This window comes from Salvia hispanica, chromosome 6, assembly GCF_029641045.1.
Source record: "Salvia hispanica isolate PSC_SH4W2 chromosome 6, Shi_PSC_v1, whole genome shotgun sequence".
Classification (NCBI taxonomy): Eukaryota; Viridiplantae; Streptophyta; class Magnoliopsida; order Lamiales; family Lamiaceae; genus Salvia; species Salvia hispanica.
Genome location: NC_142697.1, coordinates 11,152,682 through 11,175,195, shown reverse-complemented (window position 1 = coordinate 11,175,195; position 22,514 = coordinate 11,152,682). Strand labels below are relative to the sequence as shown.

General features: G+C 35.6%; 2 protein-coding genes and 1 pseudogene across 9 annotated transcripts; 1 reads left to right on the top strand and 2 right to left on the bottom strand.

Moving 5' to 3' along the window:
• The first annotated feature begins 6,436 nt into the window (after nt 1-6,436).
• Nucleotides 6,437-7,780, top strand: LOC125207676 (growth-regulating factor 3-like). Its single transcript, XM_048107117.2, has 4 exons — nt 6,437-6,738; nt 6,845-7,021; nt 7,086-7,281; nt 7,362-7,780. The coding sequence occupies exons 1-4, from the start codon at nt 6,552-6,554 to the stop codon at nt 7,618-7,620; spliced, it is 819 nt and encodes a 272-aa protein (XP_047963074.1). The 5' UTR covers nt 6,437-6,551; the 3' UTR covers nt 7,621-7,780.
• A 135-nt stretch (nt 7,781-7,915) lies between these two features.
• On the bottom strand, nt 7,916-9,840 carry LOC125205892 (uncharacterized protein OsI_027940-like). 7 transcript variants are annotated; one of them, XM_089061081.1, is made up of 5 exons: nt 9,680-9,814; nt 9,055-9,205; nt 8,776-8,805; nt 8,255-8,394; nt 7,916-8,148 (listed from the first exon to the last, which is right to left on the bottom strand). In XM_089061081.1, the coding sequence occupies exons 1-4, from the start codon at nt 9,812-9,814 to the stop codon at nt 8,390-8,392; spliced, it is 321 nt and encodes a 106-aa protein (XP_088917207.1). In that variant the 3' UTR covers nt 7,916-8,148; nt 8,255-8,389. The 7 variants fall into 7 exon arrangements, 4 of the variants coding, with proteins under 4 accessions (XP_088917207.1, XP_088917208.1, XP_088917206.1 ...); XM_089061082.1 differs by having other exon boundaries at nt 8,291-8,394; XR_016132765.1 differs by lacking the exons at nt 9,055-9,205; nt 9,680-9,814 and adding an exon at nt 8,927-9,045 and having other exon boundaries at nt 8,776-8,842.
• Nucleotides 9,616-20,980, bottom strand: LOC125205891 (1,4-alpha-glucan-branching enzyme 2-2, chloroplastic/amyloplastic-like; annotated as a pseudogene). The gene is made up of 22 exons (XR_016132763.1): nt 20,676-20,980; nt 19,964-20,088; nt 19,283-19,578; nt 18,937-19,035; nt 17,998-18,040; nt 17,647-17,706; nt 17,330-17,410; nt 16,958-17,074; nt 16,408-16,491; nt 15,841-15,962; nt 15,576-15,695; nt 14,762-14,891; nt 14,574-14,684; nt 13,403-13,531; nt 12,712-12,815; nt 12,186-12,330; nt 11,743-11,890; nt 11,566-11,666; nt 11,101-11,178; nt 10,589-10,744; nt 10,409-10,483; nt 9,616-10,132 (listed from the first exon to the last, which is right to left on the bottom strand). The product of XR_016132763.1 is annotated as a 1,4-alpha-glucan-branching enzyme 2-2, chloroplastic/amyloplastic-like (transcript).
• Nucleotides 20,981-22,514: the final 1,534 nt, after the last annotated feature.

The window sequence follows — 22,514 nt, the reverse complement described above, 5'->3', positions numbered from 1 at the left end:
TACTTATAGCAAAGTAGAGAAAGTATTAAAAATTTGTACATCTAAACAATTATATTTCAACAAAATTTATTAGAAGCTCATATAATCACATGAAAATTCAAATAATAGTTATTTATATTGATGAATCACATACTTGTGGTGCAACTGATGTGAGATAATTACTTTGTTAATCCACTTATAAGAGCATCCTACAACCCTAAACCCTAAATTTTAAAGAGCATCCAGTGTGGAAAAGAAGAAGGGGATCCACGATGCACGGAGGGGCACGGTGGGTGTTGTTGTAATCGTATGCCCGGTCAAAGGACTTCGACCAATAATATTTTCAGTGAGACATTTAATTTTGTAAAATTAAATGATATAGCATCGATCTACGTTTGGAGTAGATGGTCGTGGTATATTCATTTTCTCAAATCCGATTCCCGGTGAGTGAGAAATAATGGATTAAAGTTGTGCAAAATTGCGAAATATTTAAATGAGCTATGAAAGAAGCTATGAGATTAATCAAGAGAGTTAATTATTCCACATTGAAAGTAACAAGCTTATTAAACAAGTACTATTTAATAAGAAGGATTATTACATGTAATAATTCTAGTGGACTAAGATGGGCTACAGAGCCCACACGTGCGCACCGCCGCCGCCCGCCTCGAGCCCGAGCTCGTGCATGTGTCTGTGTCCGTGGACTTGACAATTGGTCTTTGGACTGTTCTTTGGGCCTGGTCGTGGGGCTCGGTGCTTGGGTTTGACCCGAGGCTAGTCTAGTTCTTTTTAGACCATCACCGTTTCCACGTCAGCAAGCCAAGTAGGATGACACCTCGTCAGTATGACGCGGTAAAGCCAACGTGGCTGACACGTGATGAAGTCCACGTCGTGAACGAACCTAGACGCGCAGCGTGTCCTGATAAGTACATCCAGGATCAACCTCGCAGCTCTCGTAATGCCTTGTAACGGTCGACGGTTACAGCCCCGCAATGATGACAGCCATCATGGCTGGTTGACCCCTGCATTGGACTAAGCCTATAAATAGGCTAGTCATTCCATGCATCTACACACCAACTCACAAACATCTCGGAATTTAGAACCCTAATTTTGGAGCCCTAGAATTAATTGTTGATGACGTGGAATCGAGAATGCATTTATTTCATGAGATGTTATGGTCGAATTGAGTTTAGGGTTTGTGTTGAAAGTTTGAAAAGTCAAACTTATTGATTTAATGATGTGGCAAATTATATGTTTAAGGGTGAGTGAGAATATTGGAGAAATTTCCATAAATACTTGCCACCCAATTCTTGTAATTTTCGAACCCTAGACCCCCTTTGAAGAGAAATTCTATTTCTTCCGGAATTAATTTAATCCTTGGGATATTTATCCAAATTAAAATCCCAGAGCCAATTATTTCCTTATTTTAAAAGAGGAAAATCGAGCCCCTTATTTTTCCTAGTGATTTTCGAAAATCACTTGTTATGGGAAGGAAAGAATTATTTTATTTTAGTTAATCCCTTGTTTGATTTCTTCTCATACCTAGAATTTAAATATTCTACCAAATCTTTCCATACCTCAAGAGATCCTTACCATATCATATTTTAGTTAATACTCAAAAATCCATGCCTTAATTACAAGGCAATTACACGCCTATTTTAATGGCCAAGTGGGAGGATTTTTATTTTTATTTTGCTCCGTGATATTTTATTCTACTCCGTAAAATATACCAAAACAAAACCATGGCTAATTAGAAGGCCTAATTTTCGAAAAATACCATGCTTGATACCTAGTCTATTTTTGTTAATTCTTCTTCCCTACTTCACAATATTATTTTATTTTATTTTATTGTGGAGAATAAGATCTTACCAAATATTCTATTCTAATTACCTAAAGATCTTGTTGAGCACTATAAATAAGAGAAACATCAACCCTAGCCCCCATAATTTTCGGCCCCCACCCTCCCATTCACTCTCTCAATTTTGTTCTTCTACTCTCCAATATTTTGCTATCTTTTGGAGAATAATTGAAGTTTAATCCAAGAACTTTGAAGAATCAAGGCTAAAACTTGTTTTCTACCGATCGTTTTTCTCTAAAAGGTATTTTTGTTTAAGAGTTATGCTTGATCTTCTTCCACTTCTTCTTTTTCTTCTTCTAACCGATTAATCGGTCTCCTTGAACCCTCATGCATCTTGGTTGAGTGAAAAAGGGATAAAAAAGGATGTGGGAACATGTGTGTGTGTGTGTGCCGAGTGTGTGTGTGGCGTGTGTATGTGTGTGCCGTGTGTGTGTGTTGTTGTGTTGAGTAGTGTGCGTTTGATGGCTAAATAATCTTGTGTGATAAACATGATCCTGGTTAATTAGTAATGATAAGATGAATCATTGGGAAGAGGGAAAAGTAATGAGACATGCATGAGTAAGAGTAGTATTGAACCTAATTTGTGATATGTGCCTATGTGATTAAAAGGTGAAACTTTGGTTGCGAAGCCGGATAACGGAAAAGCGAAACTACTTGAAAACTAAGCAGTCGAGGTGGGCTTTACTCTTAAAACTCTCTTTTATTTTGTCAAAAATATTGATTGGTGTTATAAGGGTGGTTTAACTGTTATGACATGCCTATGTCTGTTTTATTGCGATATTGTGCGCCTGATGCCTAGTTTGTGAGTTCGCTCCATTGGGCTAGGGCTATGGATATGTTTATACGAATTCGGGTCTGAGTATGGGCCGCAAGCCCTACCAGGCTGTGTACACGAGGGGATCGGGAGCCGTCCTTGCTAGTCGGCCGGTCTCGTGGGCGAAAAGTGTGGCCACACTTTCGTCGCACCATGGAATGATTGTGATTGTTATTTTGATGAGGAAGATGGGGAGTTATTTTGACTGGCCAGTCTATGGAAAATATATTTTGTGATACTCGTGATATTCTTTTATAACTGCTTAAAAACTCGAGTTCGCTTGGTAAGGGTGGCATAACTTATAAAACGTTTTGGCAATGAGCTCACTGAGTATTTCAAAATACTCAGCCCTGCATGTGTTTTCCTTATGTGCAGGTTGAATGATGACGAGCGGTGGCGGGTGTTGAGCAGATTAATTAATTAATATGGATATGTTGAACTTCAAGCGTAGTTGTGTCTTCATACATAGCTATACTTTCTCTTGGTCGCTTTCCGCTAAATTTCGATACACTTTAGAATTTCTTTTGGAATATTTGCATCTTGCCTTCGGTTTGAGGCCTTAGCTTTTCTTGTGGGTTTTATCTTGGATATTTGTGTCGTACTCTTAAGATATTTGGATCGTCATTTATGATATCTTCTTTCCTTTAAACTACTAGGTTAAGTTGTTGCATTAAATACTCTGATATTCCTTCCAATTCTTTTGGTCAGTACTCTTTAAATGAAACCCTAGCCTATGTTTACTTCTTTTGAGTCGGTTTTGGGTAGCAGCCGCCGCATTTATTGTACCCTAGGAGAGCGGGCTGTTACAATTGTCTTGCCCTCTCCTCCATCCAGTTCGCCAGAGCTCTGCTGATAGTGACGCTGCTTCACCAGAGACGTAGTCGTTTTATCTTTGGGGACGAAACGCCAATCCAAAAGAACTACCGGGGCGTATCTCGTTTTGCGGAAAGATGACTCATCGACTCGGCTAAAATACTCTTTACAGTTTACTGTTTCGATTTTTCCTTGTAATTCAGTTTCAGTCATTTCATTTGTATTCCTTCTTTTGGGTTGTATTAAGCCCGACTTTTATCTCTTGTAATCCAGAAACCAATAGGTGTTCCCCTCTACTATGGGGGGTTGGGACAAGTGGCCGATGGGCGCTATAGGGGCATCGCGGCGGGAGGGTCGGAGCATCCGACGAAGCCCCTTGTGGGCTTCCAATCCACGACGGGCTTACGGGGTGGTTTTTCGAGGGTTGATTGGATTCTTTCTTTTTCTAAATAAATTTAAATGTCAAAATTTACAAATACACATCCCTCACGACCTAAAACTTCATTATTCATTCAACACATTTATCTTTTACGAAATTTATTTCTCTACAAAATATGAATCTGGGGGGCCCTAGATTGATTGTAGACCCGCTGCTTGAAATTTCCCAAGAAATTGGGAACATGTCATCTCCCAACACTCACCAAAGTCGTACACACAACCCGACTCAAGATAGCATTTATGAGGCTCTTTATCACTTCAAAATGAGTGATAGTCCAACAATACTCCAAACTGGAAGTCAAGGATACGTCGAAGATGACCAAGGAGGAGCTCTAAGTGAACAATCAAATGTTACGCGTACTCATGGAGAAGATCGAAAAATATCATTAGTTGATTTAATTTTATTTTCTATTCAGGCATAATTTTATTACTCCATTTTACGTGAAGTTGTAATTTTATTTTGTTATCCATATGAAGTCATTTCTTATTATAGTTTTACAACTAAAACAATGAATAATACAAATTGTTTAGGAGGCGTGAGGAGAGGACATCTATTATAAAAGTAGTGGCCTGATGCAAAAAAAGGAAAATGATAATATGGCGGAGAGTTGTAGCATGACGGGAGGTCTCACAACGTGAATGCTCTAAGAGCATCTCCAAGGGGAAAGATAAATGAAGAGGTAAAGTCTTATAACTATCATATTTGTCTTCTTTTAATGAAAAATAATTTTTCAAAAGAAAAAGTATTTGAAAAGACATTATATCTATCCTCATTTTTTTAAAACGAGTGCAGAAAATGAAGTGACTCTATTATTGTGGAACGGAGGGAGGGAGTATATTTTTTCGATATATACCTTCTCTCCTTTCTCTCCTCTAAGACGTCCTAATATAATAAAATAATAATATGATACTGTTACATTACATGTCACCATTTATAACCGAATAAGTAAATTATTGCCCACAATTAATTAATAAGTAGGTCATTTGACCATAAAGCAAAGTGCCTGAAATTGCATCGCGATTAACACTTATGTCATAACATGTGTTTGGTTAATCTCCCAATACAGATTATTTTATTTCTGAGAATAACACCTAGAGAAACCTATTTCTTTATTACACCAAAATTAGACTGAGCCAAACTAGAATATCTTGGAATTAGCATAGTAAATTAATTAATACTCATACACAATACACTATCCATAAAAAAAATCCTCCCCGTCACTCTCAAACATAAATTCCTGTTTTAAAGAGCCCTCGCATGCATGTGTCATGACAAATAAATCAACCAAAAACACATATTTTTATACTATCTTCACATGGGTCTGGTAAAAGTTTTCAAAGTAAAAACAGGTAAATTTTTTACCTCATGACAGAGGTGGAAAGTATTAATGGTTTCTGGATAATTCTCTGGAATAAGAAAAAAGTGATGAAACTACTGGAATTTTGAGTCATCTCATTTTTCTATCTCCATTTATTGATAATATTAAATCACAACATATTATTTTATTAATACATTAATTTATTGTCTCCATTTATAGATAATAGTAAGTCACAACAAATTATTTTTTAATACATTAATTTACATTTTTCTATTAACTTTCATTAAAAATTCTCCATTTACATTAGCTGTAGTATTATTGCTAAAGTGTAATAATAAACATTTATATACTGTGTTTTTTTTGGGTATGGATGATTTATTTAGCACAAATTGACCAAGACCAAGACCAAGACCAAGTTTCTTGTGATAAAACTATGCAGACTGCAGAGAACAGTGTCTTTTTCTGGGATATGCCTGAAAATGGAATTTGCTATTGTCAGCTATATCTCTCTCCCATGTTTTTGATTTGTAGTGCAAACACAGAAAGATAGTATTACTACCATGAAAACATGGTACGTTTTACACATGTATTAAACACTTATTTTGTGATAATTATCACTTGTCTCTGTCCAAGAAATAACACTATTTATATTTATTTTTTTCGTTCATGATGGGTGGACTCTTTATTTACTAATTCATTATATTCATATTTTATTATAAAACTAATACTTGATAAATATGAGACCTGCATTTAAATAACTTTTTTTCTACCCGCTTATTTTCATACTCTCTTCATTTCAAGATAGTTGGAACTTTTCTTTTGCCTACAAAATTTAAGAAATTAATGTACTAAATATTCAAGTAGAGAGAAAGTAAAGTATGAGAGATAATATAGTTTTTTAAAAAATAAAATAACTCAACTATAGGACAATCTAAAAAGGAATATGCTTTAAACTCAATTAGCAAGTTTTTTTTTGTTAAACTCAGTTAGTGTCAAAGTGAAAGTTTAAATCATGAATACTTTAAATCATGAATGGATAGCGGTATACCCTATTTTCATCCTCGAAACACTACTATCCTTTTACAGCTTCTTTTTTATTTGTTTAAATTGTGTTCCCGAAGCTGCCGAGCAGGCTTATTTCCTCTCAGTGTCAGTCTCTCTCTCTCTCACCCCCACTTTTTTGGCCTTTAGTCTTTCTAAATTTTAAAGAAGTGGTAGATTTTAATGAGTTAAGAAAAGCAGTTTTAACTTTTTTGGTAGCTTATAAACAGTTTGACAAGTATCCAACCAAAACAAGAAACTGTGTGTGAAACTGCAAAAAAAAGCTTTTCCAATGGATTTCAATCTGAAGCATTGGAGAGAGGAGTCAGAAGAAGATGAGCATCAAACATCAACTAATAAGCTACCAAGACTGGACTCATCATCTCCTGCACCTGCACCTGCGCTTCCCTTGTTTGTACCTCAATCTCAACCTCAATCCAACCACTACTCCACCTCTGCCACCAAGCATCCCAGTAACAGTACAATACATCTCTCCCCCTCTATCTATATATATATATGATGGATGATTCTGATTCAGGGATTAATTGATTATTGATTAGTGTTGATAATTACTAATATGTACAGGAATGGGAATGGGTGGTGGGAGCTACTTCAGTTGGGCGCAGTGGCAGGAGCTTGAGCTTCAGGCTCTCATATTCAGGCACATAATGGGCGGCGGAGGCGTTCCGGCGGAGCTCCTGCATCTTGTCAGGAAGAGCCTTGTCTCCTCTCCTCTCCATTATTACCATCCTTCTTCTTCTTGTAAGTAGCATTCATTAATCATCCTTGTTCAAGTTGAAACAAACATATGATCAATGGTTGATAGTGGCAGTGGGGTATTGGGGCAAAGGAGGCATGGATCCTGAGCCGGGGAGGTGCCGCCGGACCGACGGCAAGAAATGGCGTTGCTCGAGGGACGCCGTCGCCTCCCAGAAATACTGCCACCGCCACATGCACCGCGGCAAGAACCGTTCAAGAAAGCCTGTGGAAATTCCCACTCCTTTCACCCTCTCCCTCCCAGGGTAGGAGTAACGTTTTTTTTTTTATTTTCATCTTAAACAGTAGTACTATTTCCATCTGTCTCACTATTTTCATTTTCTAGGCCCGAGACTCAGCCCGCCGGAGATCCAACGCTCCGGCATTTCTTCGACGATTGGCCTACATCACTTGACGACCACGCCCCTCGCTCCGCTACTAACCTGTCCATCTCCTTAAAGCTTGGGAGCGATGGGGGCTCTACGCCTCAAATCAATTGGGATGGGCCACTGGCTGAGGCGTTGAGCTCGTCCGCATCACCGATGACCACTCTGCATAGCTTGCACACCACCTCTGCCTCCCACGCTAGTTTTCTTACCTCCTAACTTTTCAAACTTGCTCTGTTTTCCTTTCTACACATGTTCTGTTTTCCCTTCTTTCTCATAATGTCATACGCTATCTTCTGTAATGTACAATGTGAGCTCTGAGTTTATCAACATTAGTATCACGCCTGTGCTAATAAATTTGAAGCATTAATATAGTTTTAAAATATTAATTTTCAATTTTAAATTATTTAGTTATAATAAAAAATCTATAGAAATTGAAGCATAATAAATTTGAAACAAATCACATAATATAATGTTTAAACATTAAATCATGGAGTGGGAAGATAAAAATCTATTACAATAAAGAATTAAACACAATGAATAATTACTCATTATTTTTATAACTTCTTTATACACCACAGTAAATTTAAAATTAAAATCAATCTCATCATTATAAACTATAAAACCTAAACCTCCCACTTACTCCACATACTTAGGGTCCAATTCTTCCATAATCAATCTTGCATACTCATCTGCTTGCTTCTGAATATTCGACAGCTTGTTCGCGGAGGCACTTATTGTAATAATCTGCAATTAATTATATTATGAATTATGATAATCGAGAGTCAGTGTATAAACATTAATAAATCTAACAATAATAAAAATAGTATAGTAGATTATTATTGGTTCTCACTTCTCACACTAAAATTGTACTATAAGAAATGCATACACCAATTGTGCGGTAAGGAGAAATTCAATCACACGTTTGATTTTCCAATGAGATCTGTTCGGTCACATATGTTAATAGTAGATTAATAGAGCACCAACTCTAACCTGCATAAGATACCCAAAGCATGAGAATAAACAAAAGAAACTAAATCCAACTCATTCCAAATCTAGATTTATAAGAAACCTAACATATAATGAAGTCAGTCGCATAAGGTGGCATACCATAGAGTAAATTCAGATCATATCTCACAAACCTTGTGAATTGTTAAGTCCAATCATATGCAGAACCATTCACTCGTAAGTCCAGTTTGCATTATGAATGAGTTCAAATAACGATCTAAATAACAATTAGTGATGAAACATGTCCCATTTGAAGTCCTATGCCCAAAATAAAGTCTTAAACAAAACTGCAGCTTAAAAATGTTTATACGATTACATAACACATTTACCAATTTCATGCATAAACCAATACTTAATTCACAGCACCTTCATCGTCACTCTCCTCAAGGTCATCCCCTATGGCATCATCATCAAGACCCATGTCGCCAAATTTCTGCACAACAAAACCAAAATTAATGTACATTAGAGCTTCCAATGATAAACACAAAATAAAACTTAAAAACTTGATGAATCCTACCGAGAAATCCATTCCATCCAAATCAAGATTGTCAGGTCCGGATAAAGTTGCAAGAAACACGATCACATCACTATCTTATGAAACAAACCTAACTGGTAAAATACACAAGCAAAAGAAGATAATCATACCATCCACATCATCTTCATCCACCCATTTATCCCAGTCTACATTGACATAATGTATCTTTTCATCTCCACGTAATAGTTTCTTCCACCATTTCTGTTCAACTTTCTCCAAAACACAGAAAATACTCCCCGGACCAATGTTTATTTTTCTCTCCTGAAATATAAACCAACTTCTTAGAGAAAAGAAACCTACAAATGGATGATCATATTTGCTGATCATAGCAGATAACAGAGAAAACCAAACTACTAAAACCGATCCCATTCTAGCAAAGGGATTACAACATCATATTAGTACTAACTTGACTAAAGAGCCATTGTAGTGCTATATTTCATTTTTAAAGTAAACTTAAACTACCAAAGTGTGTGAAATCGAGTCAAAGTAATGGACAACGATTATGCCACTAATTATACCACTAATCCACTAACTATGGAAACTAAATAACCAACTCTTATCCACTAATTATAAAACTAAATAATTGACTCTAAACCAAAACACGTTGTCTTCAATATTCATATTTATATTTAAATAATAATATTTATTTTAAAAGGACGAGAAACCTAACAGACACAAGAAACGATACCACTATATTTTAACATGAGGTAAGTCGGGCTTAAAGAGGATAAATACCCTCTGAATACGAACAAGGATATACATGGAGATTACATTCATCATAGTCGGAATATCCCATCTGAATTCTTTACAAGTGCCGAGCAGGATGCACGGTCGAGATTTCCATACACAGTTAATTATGGATTTTTTCATTGCTCAGAAAAGCTTGAGATATAGCCACTGGGCAATGGGGATTTAAGCTATATCAGGCTAGCTCCAAGTGGTTCATCATTTTTCGACTTTGTTTTTGCTTCTTCAAGGGTTCTGATCCCCCCGGATTGTTGCAGTGGACAGAATAGCAAGCTGGAGTCATAAACCAGAATCACCAACTCATTCACAAAGCTAGGCTTCAATAATACCAGTTTCAACATCAACAGGTTCTGTTTCATCTGTTACTAACGCATACACCACTGCTGTTCTCGAAGGTGCATAGATTAAGAATGAACGCGGCCGTTCATCATGCCACCCTTCCTGTTAACATCATTTTGAGGAAAATGCTATCACCACATTTGATTATGAAGTAGTATAAAATTTACTACCAATACCCAATTTTTTTATGAAGCTGATTCTAAAGAGGTTCTCTAAAAGCTGATTTCGTACTCTCATGATAATTAAAACGATTTCATCATGTTTTAAAGAGGTCGATACAAAACCTAATGTAGCCATACGTAGAGAACAAAGAAATGAAATGCTACGCTATTAATTGAAGAATGTGAAAAAAGTGAGTGCCAAAGGTGAATAACTTACAAAGGTGAAATATTCGGCATCATGACTAATTCTGTTGAATCCTCCAAATAGCGAATCATCTGAGTTCAACACAACCTGAAATGTATACCCATACTATAAGAATATTGCTTCTTCAAGGGATAGACAACAACTGTATCAAAACAAAATTAAAAGTACAAAATAAAATGTTTTCTCAAATACCTTGTATTTTCCAGGCTTCAAGCAGCCTACTTGGTAATCTGAATAACTACAGCTCCAATGAAAATTGAAGACGAAGACTAAGTCATCCCTCTCGAATACAATTATTCTGTCTCCTTCATCTTTCTTGGATATGTATTGATGCTCTGATGTCATGAACTGTAGAAAACAATTTTTGGCTATTTACATCTATTTTACCTAAGAAAATCAACTCAGATGCATTCAAAACTGGAAAGTTGAATGTAAAAATCTCTTGAGGGCAATGACAAGCTCTTACCAGTTCCCAACTACGAGCTAAAACAGGTTTGGTATTATTAATACAACAGATGAAACAATCAGACTTATCAGAGGGAGCATTACAACATGCATGTCTCTTTTCCAAATCAATACATGCAGAATATTATGCCGAATGCATTTGAATCCATATTCTAGATAATAATATCTACAACTATCAGAAATACAATCACACCCTTAGTTCAACTAATGCAAGGAAACTCAGTGCAAAGAATACATACGCCATATGTTTCTTCAAGATGTTGCATCGCTCGGTCAAATTCTTGCAATCCACGATATCTCAAATAGTCTGCATCACCCTGGATATACACCGATGTTCATTAAAGATAAAAAGATGCAACTGCTGCACAGGGCTCTCCTCGAGATGATGCAACACAGACAGTGTTTTACAAAATATATTTGCACTAAGAATGTCCGCAAAATGAATTGTTCAAGATAGGATCTCACTGTACTATACTGATTTCATTATTTACATTCAGCCAATATAGAAGGCAAAATAGATTCCAAAGAATCAAGAGTTACTTGAGTCCTTGGGGCCATTTTCTTGTTTTAGTATTCCTTTTATAAATAAATATCAACCGTATATGTTGTTGGTCGTCATAATCCAATAGTAAGAGAGGCTGATAGAGCACAAGTTGCTCAAGGATCTAACAACATGAAAAAGTATTAAATTCATTAAAACTTACCAGATCAAATTTACGCCTGCATTTGTCATAACTGAAGCCATTTCCTGGGATGACTTCGCCATTAGGAAGATATTGATCGGCTCTAGGAAAATCTATCCACTCTGATTCGAGTTAAAAGAACAGTTAGGAGTGTACTTATAATTCATTTAGTGCAGCAAACATTTCATGTGCTCCTACCAGGATGTCCAAATTCATTTCCCATGAAATTTAAGTATCCTTCCCCACCCAATCCCATTGTTATAAGCCTGATCATCTTGTGCAAGGCTATTCCACGATCTATTACAGGTGTGGATGGTCTATCCAATGCCATGAAATCATACATATCCTGAGACGGATTCAGAACATAAGATCAAGTTTAGGTATCATAGTGGTAACTGGATATATGTATTAACTTCTTGCAAAGAAGTATGGAAGAGTTTGCAACTATAAAAGACATGACAGTCAATTATATTGGTCTTTGTTTTCAGAACCCTGGCTTCTGAAGACATGGAAAATATACCATCCTTAGTCTAAAGAAGCTCTATTCCCATATATTTCCTTATTTTTGTGGTACTGATAATTAGTTCTTTCAAACATAGGATTGGCAGCTACATCCAGACAACTTTACAAATATGCCTGACCTTATCCATCAACCAGAATGCGATAGTTTTATCACCAACAAGAGCTTGGTCATGACTTTCTGCATAGGAGACGCATTTTTCCATCCACCTTCTGTTTGTTAATGTGTGTATAATATCTCCCATTTTCCAATCTTCATCCCTTTTCCTGAAACCAAAGAATAAGGAAAGAGTGACATTGGATTGTGACAACAATGTGGCCCCATATTAAATTAAAAGTCAAATTTTCATTTGAGAAAATGTGAAAGTTTAAAGAGGTCCTGTTCATAAAATTGAGGTTATATAGTGGCAAATGAGATTGCATTTGACTCAAGTAGAAAATAGCCTTTTTAACCAATTAGTAGTTTGCCTTTATAAACCTAGAGGGAAACAGAAAATCAGTAAAACAGACTAACTTTGGTAGAATCAAATCACCCAATATTATTGTCTTGTCACCAAAAAACAATGCCTTCAAGGAAGGGGAGAGCTTTATCAATTGATTGTCGATACATATATATATGTATATATCAGAGTGTCAAGGCACACATACTTAAGCGTCTCAATCCATTTATCAGCAATAGCCATGTGTAGACGATAGTCAAATCCAATACCTCCATCTTTGAGCGGAATACAAAAGGCTGGCATTCCACTGACCTGAAATCAAATGAAATTCCTAATGAGATAGTTCAGAAAAAAAAAAAAAAAAAAAAAAAAAAAAAGGTATTTCTGTTAAGAGAATATATGATAAAGGACAGCTACGAGCAAACATCAACATCAATAATGCACTTCACAAATTCAGAGTATAGTCTTTTTAGAATAATAAAGATCATTACTTTGACAAAGCATAGGTATATGAAGGAAATCATCAATGGTTTCTCAAGTTCAACAGAATTTCTGCAACTTAAGCATAACAAAGAATTTTGGCAAAGCCGCAAAGGTTTACAGCTTGCAGGTATAAAACTTGTTAAGTGATTTTTGTTTTTAAACATGGAGATTACTAAGAAAAAACTGAAAAGCGATGACAGGAAAATACTTTTTAAAGAAGGACTCTTGAAGGTTGGATCTTCAATTTTTTACATATTTTACCACTAAGCTTCCAAGTACAAGACAACCGTAAAGACCTTATTTCAATATATCCAGCTTCTCCATCTACCCAACCCATAAATAAAGATTCAGACAATAAAAAAGAATAGATAAACGAGGCATGAAACACTTTGGCTTCATTACAACTACAAACTTACATCTTCACCTATCGACAAAGCTTCAGGAAAAAGCCCATGAATCATATCATTGACCAGCATCAAATAGACCACTGCATCAACATCCGTTGCAAACCCAAAATACTCGTTGTAGTTCCCAGTAAATGCCACCTTTCATTAAAGAATACATTAGTCGGGATACAACTGATTAAGCACGGGATGTGAAAGAAACATATTATGTTCAAATGCTTTAGGAAACAGGATTCCATTGTGGCAATGGCAAACTCAACACATAATTAAGGGAGGCTAGTCTTATATTCATGCTGAGTTACACCTTAAGTTAGTTCATAATCTGTGATGGTTTATCTATACAGAATTGCACTTGATCAGTTTAATTTATACCATCAAACTGTGGAACAGAGGAAAGCACAAATGGAAAATGTTCAAAATAGATGCTGTAGTTGAATCTCCATTTAGTGTGGAACAAAATTTTATTTGATGAAAACAGAGAACCTTGTGTATCAAACATCCTACTAAAATGATGCATGGAAGAGAAAGTAGGGGAACCTCAGAGACCAAAAATAATAGATTAAGAAAGCCTCTGAAACAGAGTACCCTGTTTCATGAATCATCAATGCAAAATATTTCAAAGAACAAGAAAACACAGTTGAGCCAAACGGTATTGTCAACATGAATTTTAATCTAATTTTCTTTTTGACACCGGTTTTCTGTATTAAAGGTAGCAGAAAATGAAAGAGCAAAACAGATAAACATGTGAATACTTGGATAAGTCGCTACAAACTGTGACAGAAGTTTTGGGAAAATTACAAATGGAAAGAATATTACCAGTAGAAAGCTTTGGTGGGTAGGGTACATAAACAAATTCATTTGGAAGGTTTGCAACAGGTGTGAAAGATGACATCAAAACAATACATCATAAATGCGAAAGAAATCAATTCCCAATTTAGTTTCCAAAAAATCTTACAAAATTTCAAGAAAAAGAAAAGAGTTAGCAAAAGCTTTTTGTTCGGTTAACAAAAATGACTTTCCGTTCTCATTTTTCTTCACTTAACTTTCATGTTGTTGTCCTAACTCTTTTGTGTTCCATTCAAGTAACAAATATTGAACTGGTCACAGAAGGTAAGCATTACTAATTGCACAATCGACTACATTACTCAGTAAATAAACAGATACATTAACCAAAACGATATACCTCTAAACCATGGTGGGTATACATCATTGACGTCACCCCATCAAATCTGAAGCCATCAAACTTATACTCATCTAACCACCATCTTGCATTAGAGAGAAGAAACCTTAAAACCTATAATTAAGGGCACATTAGAAAAATAGGATACAGTACATATTGTATTGTAACATTGATATCTAGGCAGTACATACTTCCCACTGTCCATAGTTAAAAAGACGAGAATCTCACATCCAATGATAACCCCGCGATCCAGAGTGAAAGTAACAGGCATCAGTGCCATCAAACATGTTCAAACCATCCAAAGTATTATTTGATGCATGACTGCAGGCATTAAATTATCAGTTAAATGACAAATGAGAGGTCAAAGATATTTAAGTAACATATTGAAACAGTCACAAAAAATGCAACAGAAGTATGAACTGTGTAAAGTAAAAACATCACCCCAACGAAAAACAAAAGAAAAGAAAATTCTGAGACAAACAAAATACAGAGATGAAATTTAATACTCCCTCCGTTCCATATTGATTGAGTCATTTTTCTATTTTGGGAAGTTCCAAGATAATTGAGTCATTTCTAATTTTTGGGAAGTTCTAAGATAATACTCCGTCTATTAACAAGGAACAGACGGGTAAGTCTTTAGAAAAGACAGAGCTTGCAGAGAGAAATAATGCAGCAGAACATCCAGTCCAGGTCTCCCACACCCCATTTAACCCCACATGCTCTACACCCAAATAAAGATAAATTTTTATTCTCAAAACACCACCCAAACTGATAATCATTCACCCATGACATCTCCCTGGAAAAATTTTGGGGTTCGGATACAGTGCCAGAATTTATGTAAAACCAAATAATAGATAGCAGAAATGTAATATCCAATTGAAATGAGCTTTACCATTAACATCTCCATGGACTGTCCTAGGAGAACATGATTCTAGGCAGGTATACGTAATTTAGAAAGTTGTCCTGGTTATACTTTTAACTATTCTTAATTTGAAGATAATATACCTGTGCACAATATCCATGAGAACAAGCAAGCCTAACTCATGAGCTCTGTCTATTAAAGACTTAAGCTCATCTGGAGTCCCAAAGCGGCTGCTTGGTGCAAAGAAATTCGTCACATGGTAGCTGAGGCAAGAATGAGATTAAAATATTATCAACCGCCAAAATGCAGAAAATAGTCACAGACGAGAGAGGATAGAATTGACCGAATTATGTAAATACTGTATTTCTCTATGTGAGTAAAATGCATAACAGCAGTGAGGCATATTACCCAAAACTTGCATAATACGAATGCTCCTGAATTGCCATTATCTGAACAGCATTATACCCTAGTTTCTTGATGCGAGGGAGAACTTCATCTCTGAAGTTTACATATGTATTGATAACAGGTTCCTGCATCCAACATCAATAATAAACATGAGTGTGCTGCATTTGAACATGAATCAGTATAATATAGGAAACCTAAAGTCTACCAACTTATCTTTTACTTGTCCACAACAAAGGTTATATGTCCAAACTTATTGAGTTGGAACTACTAATCCAAAGATAAGAACACCATCGCAATTCTTCCAAAAGTTTAGTGATTGTCTGGTGCACTTGAAGAGCAAACACTATGGCATAGGAATTATATTTATATTACATTTAAGTGCTAGGGTAATTTTTTATGCAACTTTTGTTAACCATTTCAAACCATTTTCAAAGGATATTTCGTCATATACTCATATATTTTCCTTATTTTTTTCATCAGTAGGATACTAATGAAAAGAAAACCCACCAAATATGCCACTATATTGAACTTAGATACCATCTTATATCATTTGAGAGAATAGAAGCACACCTTACTACTCATTCCAACATGAGATTCATATATCCGCAGTGATTTTGGTTTTTTGGGACGGGGATGTTTAAAAACATGCTTGTCCTGCAAAGAGGATATTTAGAGCATCATTAGCCGAGAACAAAGGAAGGCTAAAACTACATAAAGTAAATGACAACTCATCCCTAATCCCTAACAAATAGAAAACGGAAAAATGATCCGGCTGTAGCACACATCGCTCCATAGTGGTAGCAATCCAAGGATAGCATGAAGCTGGATTTATTCCTTCCTGACTTTTCAGGAGAGTGAAACATTTAGTGCAACCCTTAAATTTGTTCATGCATGATCACTGTATCTATTATCAATATACAGATGACAAACAGTTTAGAATGGAAGGAAACAGCAAACTACTCAGATTTAGATTATGATAGTGTCCGCAAGATAGCTAGGTTAGGAATAGTTCGCTTATCCTTCCCTTATTTTTCTAGCTCCCCAGCCATCTGTACAGGTCAATCAACTATCTAATAGCCTATAAATATTACAACCACGACATAGAAAATATCATGAATACCTCTTCAGGAGGATCATAATATATTCCATTGTATGGAATTTCCCCAGGAGCCTGTACAGAGAACTTGATCCAAGCTGGAATAGAATCTTTAACGCCAGATGGAGTATCGATACGGATCTACATTGAGTATTGGATAGCATCATCTTGTCATAAGTATCACAAAAAGTAATAAGCACAAGAGACTGAGATAACGATTTAGTGATTGCAATAGATTTCAGTACTGTTATCTAGGTGAGAGATACTATGGCAAGCTTAGATTCTGCAGGGAACTGAAGTTCATAATTTAGACCATCACACACCATTCAATTTGAATTATTTGGAAAATCAAAATACATTAGCAGAATATCATTAACTCATATCAATGAATATTACCTTCACATAGGAACCATGCGGAATAGCAGGGGATCCATCAGCATTGTTTGGTAAGAAGATTTCCCAAACACCAAATTCGTTCTGTAAATAACTCTATCAGACTAATCATGTGACAAAATATCATCAAGTTGATTTTCATGCAACATGCAAATGAGATAACAGCCTTGACGATGAAAAGTACGTTCAACCAAGATATTGTAGTGGTCTAACAATGCTAAGGGGTAGCTAATAAAAGGAAATAAAAATCAAAGAAAATGAAAAGCAACTTTACTTTTAATGAGAGTTTTGAACTAGTAGAAGGGGTAAGAAAAGCTTACACAAGTCATGACATCAGCATTAGCATTCCAATTGTTGAAATCTCCAATAAGTGCAGCTGACTGCAGGATAAGAATGGTCAAAATATAGCAGCCATAAAACAAAATGAGATAAAGTAGAGAGTTGGCAGATATTTAAAAAATACAATAAATGAAAGAATCAAGCATGTTTCATATGTGGCCACTTCAGGCAGCAATGGACGACAACTCTTATTAAAGTAAACTAAGAAACCTGAGCAAGAGCAAATTATGAGGGGTTTCATTAGCTGTTTGTCCGATTGTTTGTTATTAATTATAGCAGAGAAAAGAAGAGAACAGGTTGAACTGAAGAAGACTATTGTGAACAGCACTAACCTTAGCACCAGGTGCCCATTCGCGGTAAGTAATACCTGTCTCACTGTCAACAAAGGTTTACAGGAAGTTAGTACAGGACTATCATAACAATCCGGTTTCTTTAATCAAGTAAAATTTGCATTTCTTTACATAAAAAAAGATAACTGTATTATAGTGACTGGTACACTGGTTCAATAGAAAGGCTACAGCTTCTCAAAATTCTATATTAAAGCATCAGCACTTCAAACATGATCCATAAAACTATGAACTAAGTTTCTGCTGAGGAAATCTCAGTTGTCGGCTTTCAACGAACTTCTGTTATGATATTGCTGCCAGTACTCAATATTTTATACTCCATGCACTTCTTCTAAGAAAATATGTGGAATGGTTTCCCAAAATATTTTCTCCAAGTGGTATCTTATCATGATGGAAAAGTTATTCAATTGCAATGATCTGAACCATAAGTGGTTATATGAAGATGCCTATATGAAATATAGATACGTAAGCCTTCTCCAGAGTGATTTTGAATGGTGGACGAAGAACTCCTTTTAACTTCCTATAGTACAAATATTACCCCAAGTCCATGCATGCATTCATACACTTCTGAAACAAGTAGTATGTATAGAGGCGTGAAAAACACATGAAATGAACCTTCAGATTTTCATATTCCATATGTGCAAGCATATTTTAAACCGCAATTGTCTCTAGATGGCTGTCAACATACTACCTCCATCCTTTAAAAATAGCAACTATTTCCATTTTGGCCCGGCCCTTAAAATTATGCACTTTTTATTTTAGGAAGCTTTTTTCTCTCGAATGAGGTGGGACCTATTCTCCACTAACAATACTTCAATTACCTTTTCATTCTATCACTTTCTTACTTTCAATTGTGCACTAAACTCGTGCCGTTTCAAATATTAAGAAATAAGAGAACCAAATAACAATGTCCAGCGCACAAACCTGCGAACAAAACCAAATTTCTCATAACCACGAGAAAAGACCTCCAATCCACCTTCATGCTTGTCAATTGATGCATGCAATTTTCTATACTGGTCATACCTTGAAAGACAACATGTTTGGTGAAATCATCAAATTGAATAACTTACAACATGCAGCTCTGTAGATACTCCAAAAAAAACTTTACAGAAACATCAAATGATATATTTATGATCCTAACATATAAAGTAGAGAGGTTATAATGTTAAAGTGAGAAGATATTATTTAAAATACAAAACTTTCAAAGCCTAAAATATTTTCCTTGATACCACTCAATACTTCTATCAAACTGATTTTTCAGCAAAATTACCTATAATCAAGATGCTGGCGGTGACTGCTCAGCATTGGATCTATTTTATATATTCTCTGACCAGTACCAGGAGGAGGAATGATCTTCCCTCTTATCCTCATAGATTCACTGCTTATTGTTTCATATGTTGAGTCTGATGTTCCTTCAGCTTTTCTTTCAGCATATGCATCTGGTAGTCGTACAGAAGCAGGATCTTCCCCTGTAATAACTTCACTGGAGCTAAGATCAACTATATTTTCTTCATCTTCAACGTTTAGACCGCGTTCTATTTCGGAACTTTCTATATCCCCTGATATCTAGAAACAAAAATCACATGGAAACATATCAATGAATAGTGAAGATAACAATTTAATGCACACCCATTATATAGGCACAAAAGGTTCCATCCATTAAGAAGGTTTTAGAGCATAGTAATGGATAGTCAAGACTATAAGACAGTTCAAAGATTAGGCCTACTTGGATCTTATAACTTATAGAAGCTCAAAGAAGTCCCTAAAATGCAATTGCAAACTTGGGTCTTTATAGGTCAAATAGAATAATATGTGCCGTGTTATTGTTTTCTACTCTTACACATTTTATTTCTTCCAATTTAGTCATTTACATGGTCTGGTGGTTTGAATTAAGTATTCATAGTTTTTATGGGGGTTATGTCAACTTTCAAGTAAGGCTTTCAAGACATACCTCCAATTCCTCAGTTGGAGATGAGAGCTCATCATCTTCAGTGCCTGGAACAAGAACCTTCTTTGATGTAGTTGCCATAGATGATTGGGAGCCAGAATCAGTTGACTTCCCTGCGAAAATCATCCCTGTAAAAGAGCACAAACGTCAGCTAGAATATGATTGTGCAGCCCAATTTATGATGAGCATGGCTTGAAACGAAAAGGCTCCAAGAAGCAATTAGCTTCATTGTAGTCTAATATGACATTTAGTGCAGATTTTATCCTCTCTCTTGCAATTTTCTTCTTTACATTGTTTAAAGTTTTTCTTCCACCTGATTTAATAACTCCAAATCCATTTACGAGTGAAGAGTACAAAGCAACTCCGTAGAATTCTCTAAATACAAATTATTCTTCATTTCATTCATAATAGAGCTCAAATTCATCCAAAAAAAAGAGCAATCAATGCGAAATCACATTGGACAGTACTTAAGCGGGAAAACGAAATGAAAACATGTATGAATAATATGATCCCACAGAATATCAATTGCAGATTCAGAAACTTCACGGTTAAATCAGATTGCAGTGGCACTAAGTCTAGTGCACAAAATGTTCACCAAGCCTGATGGTGGTCCGAAAATAAAAAGGAAATCATACATTTCTCACCGAGAACCGAAAAGCAATAAAATAAACAAGCACAGCGTGAATCAACAAAACGAAGAGGGGGATCCACACACCACAGTCACGAGAATTGGATTTATTCTTAAGAAACAGCGAGACGCGAGCGCGAGAGTTCCAGCCATCGGTCCCGAGGTTGCACGGCGATGGAACCCCAGGCACCCGCACGCCGGGGATCGTGTAAGCCATTTTCCGACGAGCGTTGGAGCACTTGATTACAAAAGAAGCAAAACCTATAATAGGCTAGTGTAGATCTGCACGGAATTCGAGAATCGCCGTGAAATCCGTGAGGAGCGAGAAGCAAGTTTAATTAGTAGTAATACTATAGTAATGAGTGAGTGAGTTGGCCAAACCATGAAAGCAGAGAAGAGGGAGATACATACGTGTGTGTGTGAGGATGAGCGAGTGCATGGGGAAGATTGCTTGTGTGGGGCCTACACAAAACGGTCCAATTCGCATCATCTTTGAAGAGGGGATTGGATCGTGGGCCTTTTGATTACATGGGCCTCTGTCTGTATTGAACGAGGTCTGTCTATAAATATAAATATGCAGGGGTGTATAAGTACGGTATATTTTATCGAAATCATCATACCGTGTATCTTAGTATAAATTTGGTATACGAAAAATTCATATTTTTACTTTATCAAAATTTTGGTATACCGAACTTCAATATGACGAAATTTCACACTGATACTGTACCTTATTTTCGGTATACTGTATTTTTGCGGGATACTTGACTTTCAACATCATTGAAAATAGATAATTTGAGTTTTTATAATATTATTTAAAAAATATATTAAATACTATATTTTATTCATAACTATATTTTTATTTACGATAGATTTTATAATTTAAAAATATACTCCTCCGTCCCCCAATAATTGTCCACTTTGGTTTCGACACAGATTTTAAGAAATGTAAAGAAAAGTGGATTGAAAAAGTTAGTGGAATATGAGGCCCACTTTTATATATTAGTTTTATAATTAAATGTGACTAGAATGAGACAATAAGTTAATGGAATGTGGGACCTACTTACCATTTATGGTAAAAGTGAAAGTAAACAATTAATGGGAGACGAACGAAAATGGCAAAAATGGACAATTAATGGGGGGACGGAGGGAATATAAAATATAATTTATATATACATATATTTATATTTTACGGTATAGGGGTGCGATCATATCATAACTTATATTTATGTGATAACCTAATAACCCTATCATTTTATGGGTCAAAAGTATCATTTTTACTAAAAATGATATTTATACACGATAAAATGATATTTTTTCAGCATGCATAAAATGATACTTTTATTCCATAAAATGATATTATGTTCCATAAAATTATATTTTTCGTCCATAAAATGAGGGTTATTAGGTTATCACCATAAATATGGGTTATGATATGATCACATCCCTTACGGAATATATATTAATTTACGTTATATACCAAATTTCGGTATGCAACGTATACCCCGGTATAAGAAAATTCATATTATTGCCTTATCGAAATCTTTCGGTAAGGTATCATATCGTACCGAAAATCACGGTATACCAAAAATTCGGTATTTTCGGTATTTTTCCGATACGATTGATGCACTATTTTTTAGCACTATAAATACCTGCAAGTATACAGAGTAGGAATAGTACAGCTAAAGGTCAGTACCAGATATCGAACACGGGGTAAACAAACACAAAGTGTCTATCTTCTACTAAAACTCAATTATTATCTGGAGAACCGAAAGATTTTGGAAACTTTTGAAAACTAAAAATAATAAAAAGCAAATAACAACTAATTGCAGATAAATCACAAAGATAAACGATATAGATAAGGGAATCCGATGGATTTGCGTTCACAGTTATGGTTATACAAATTCCAAACTACAATACCCTAGCACG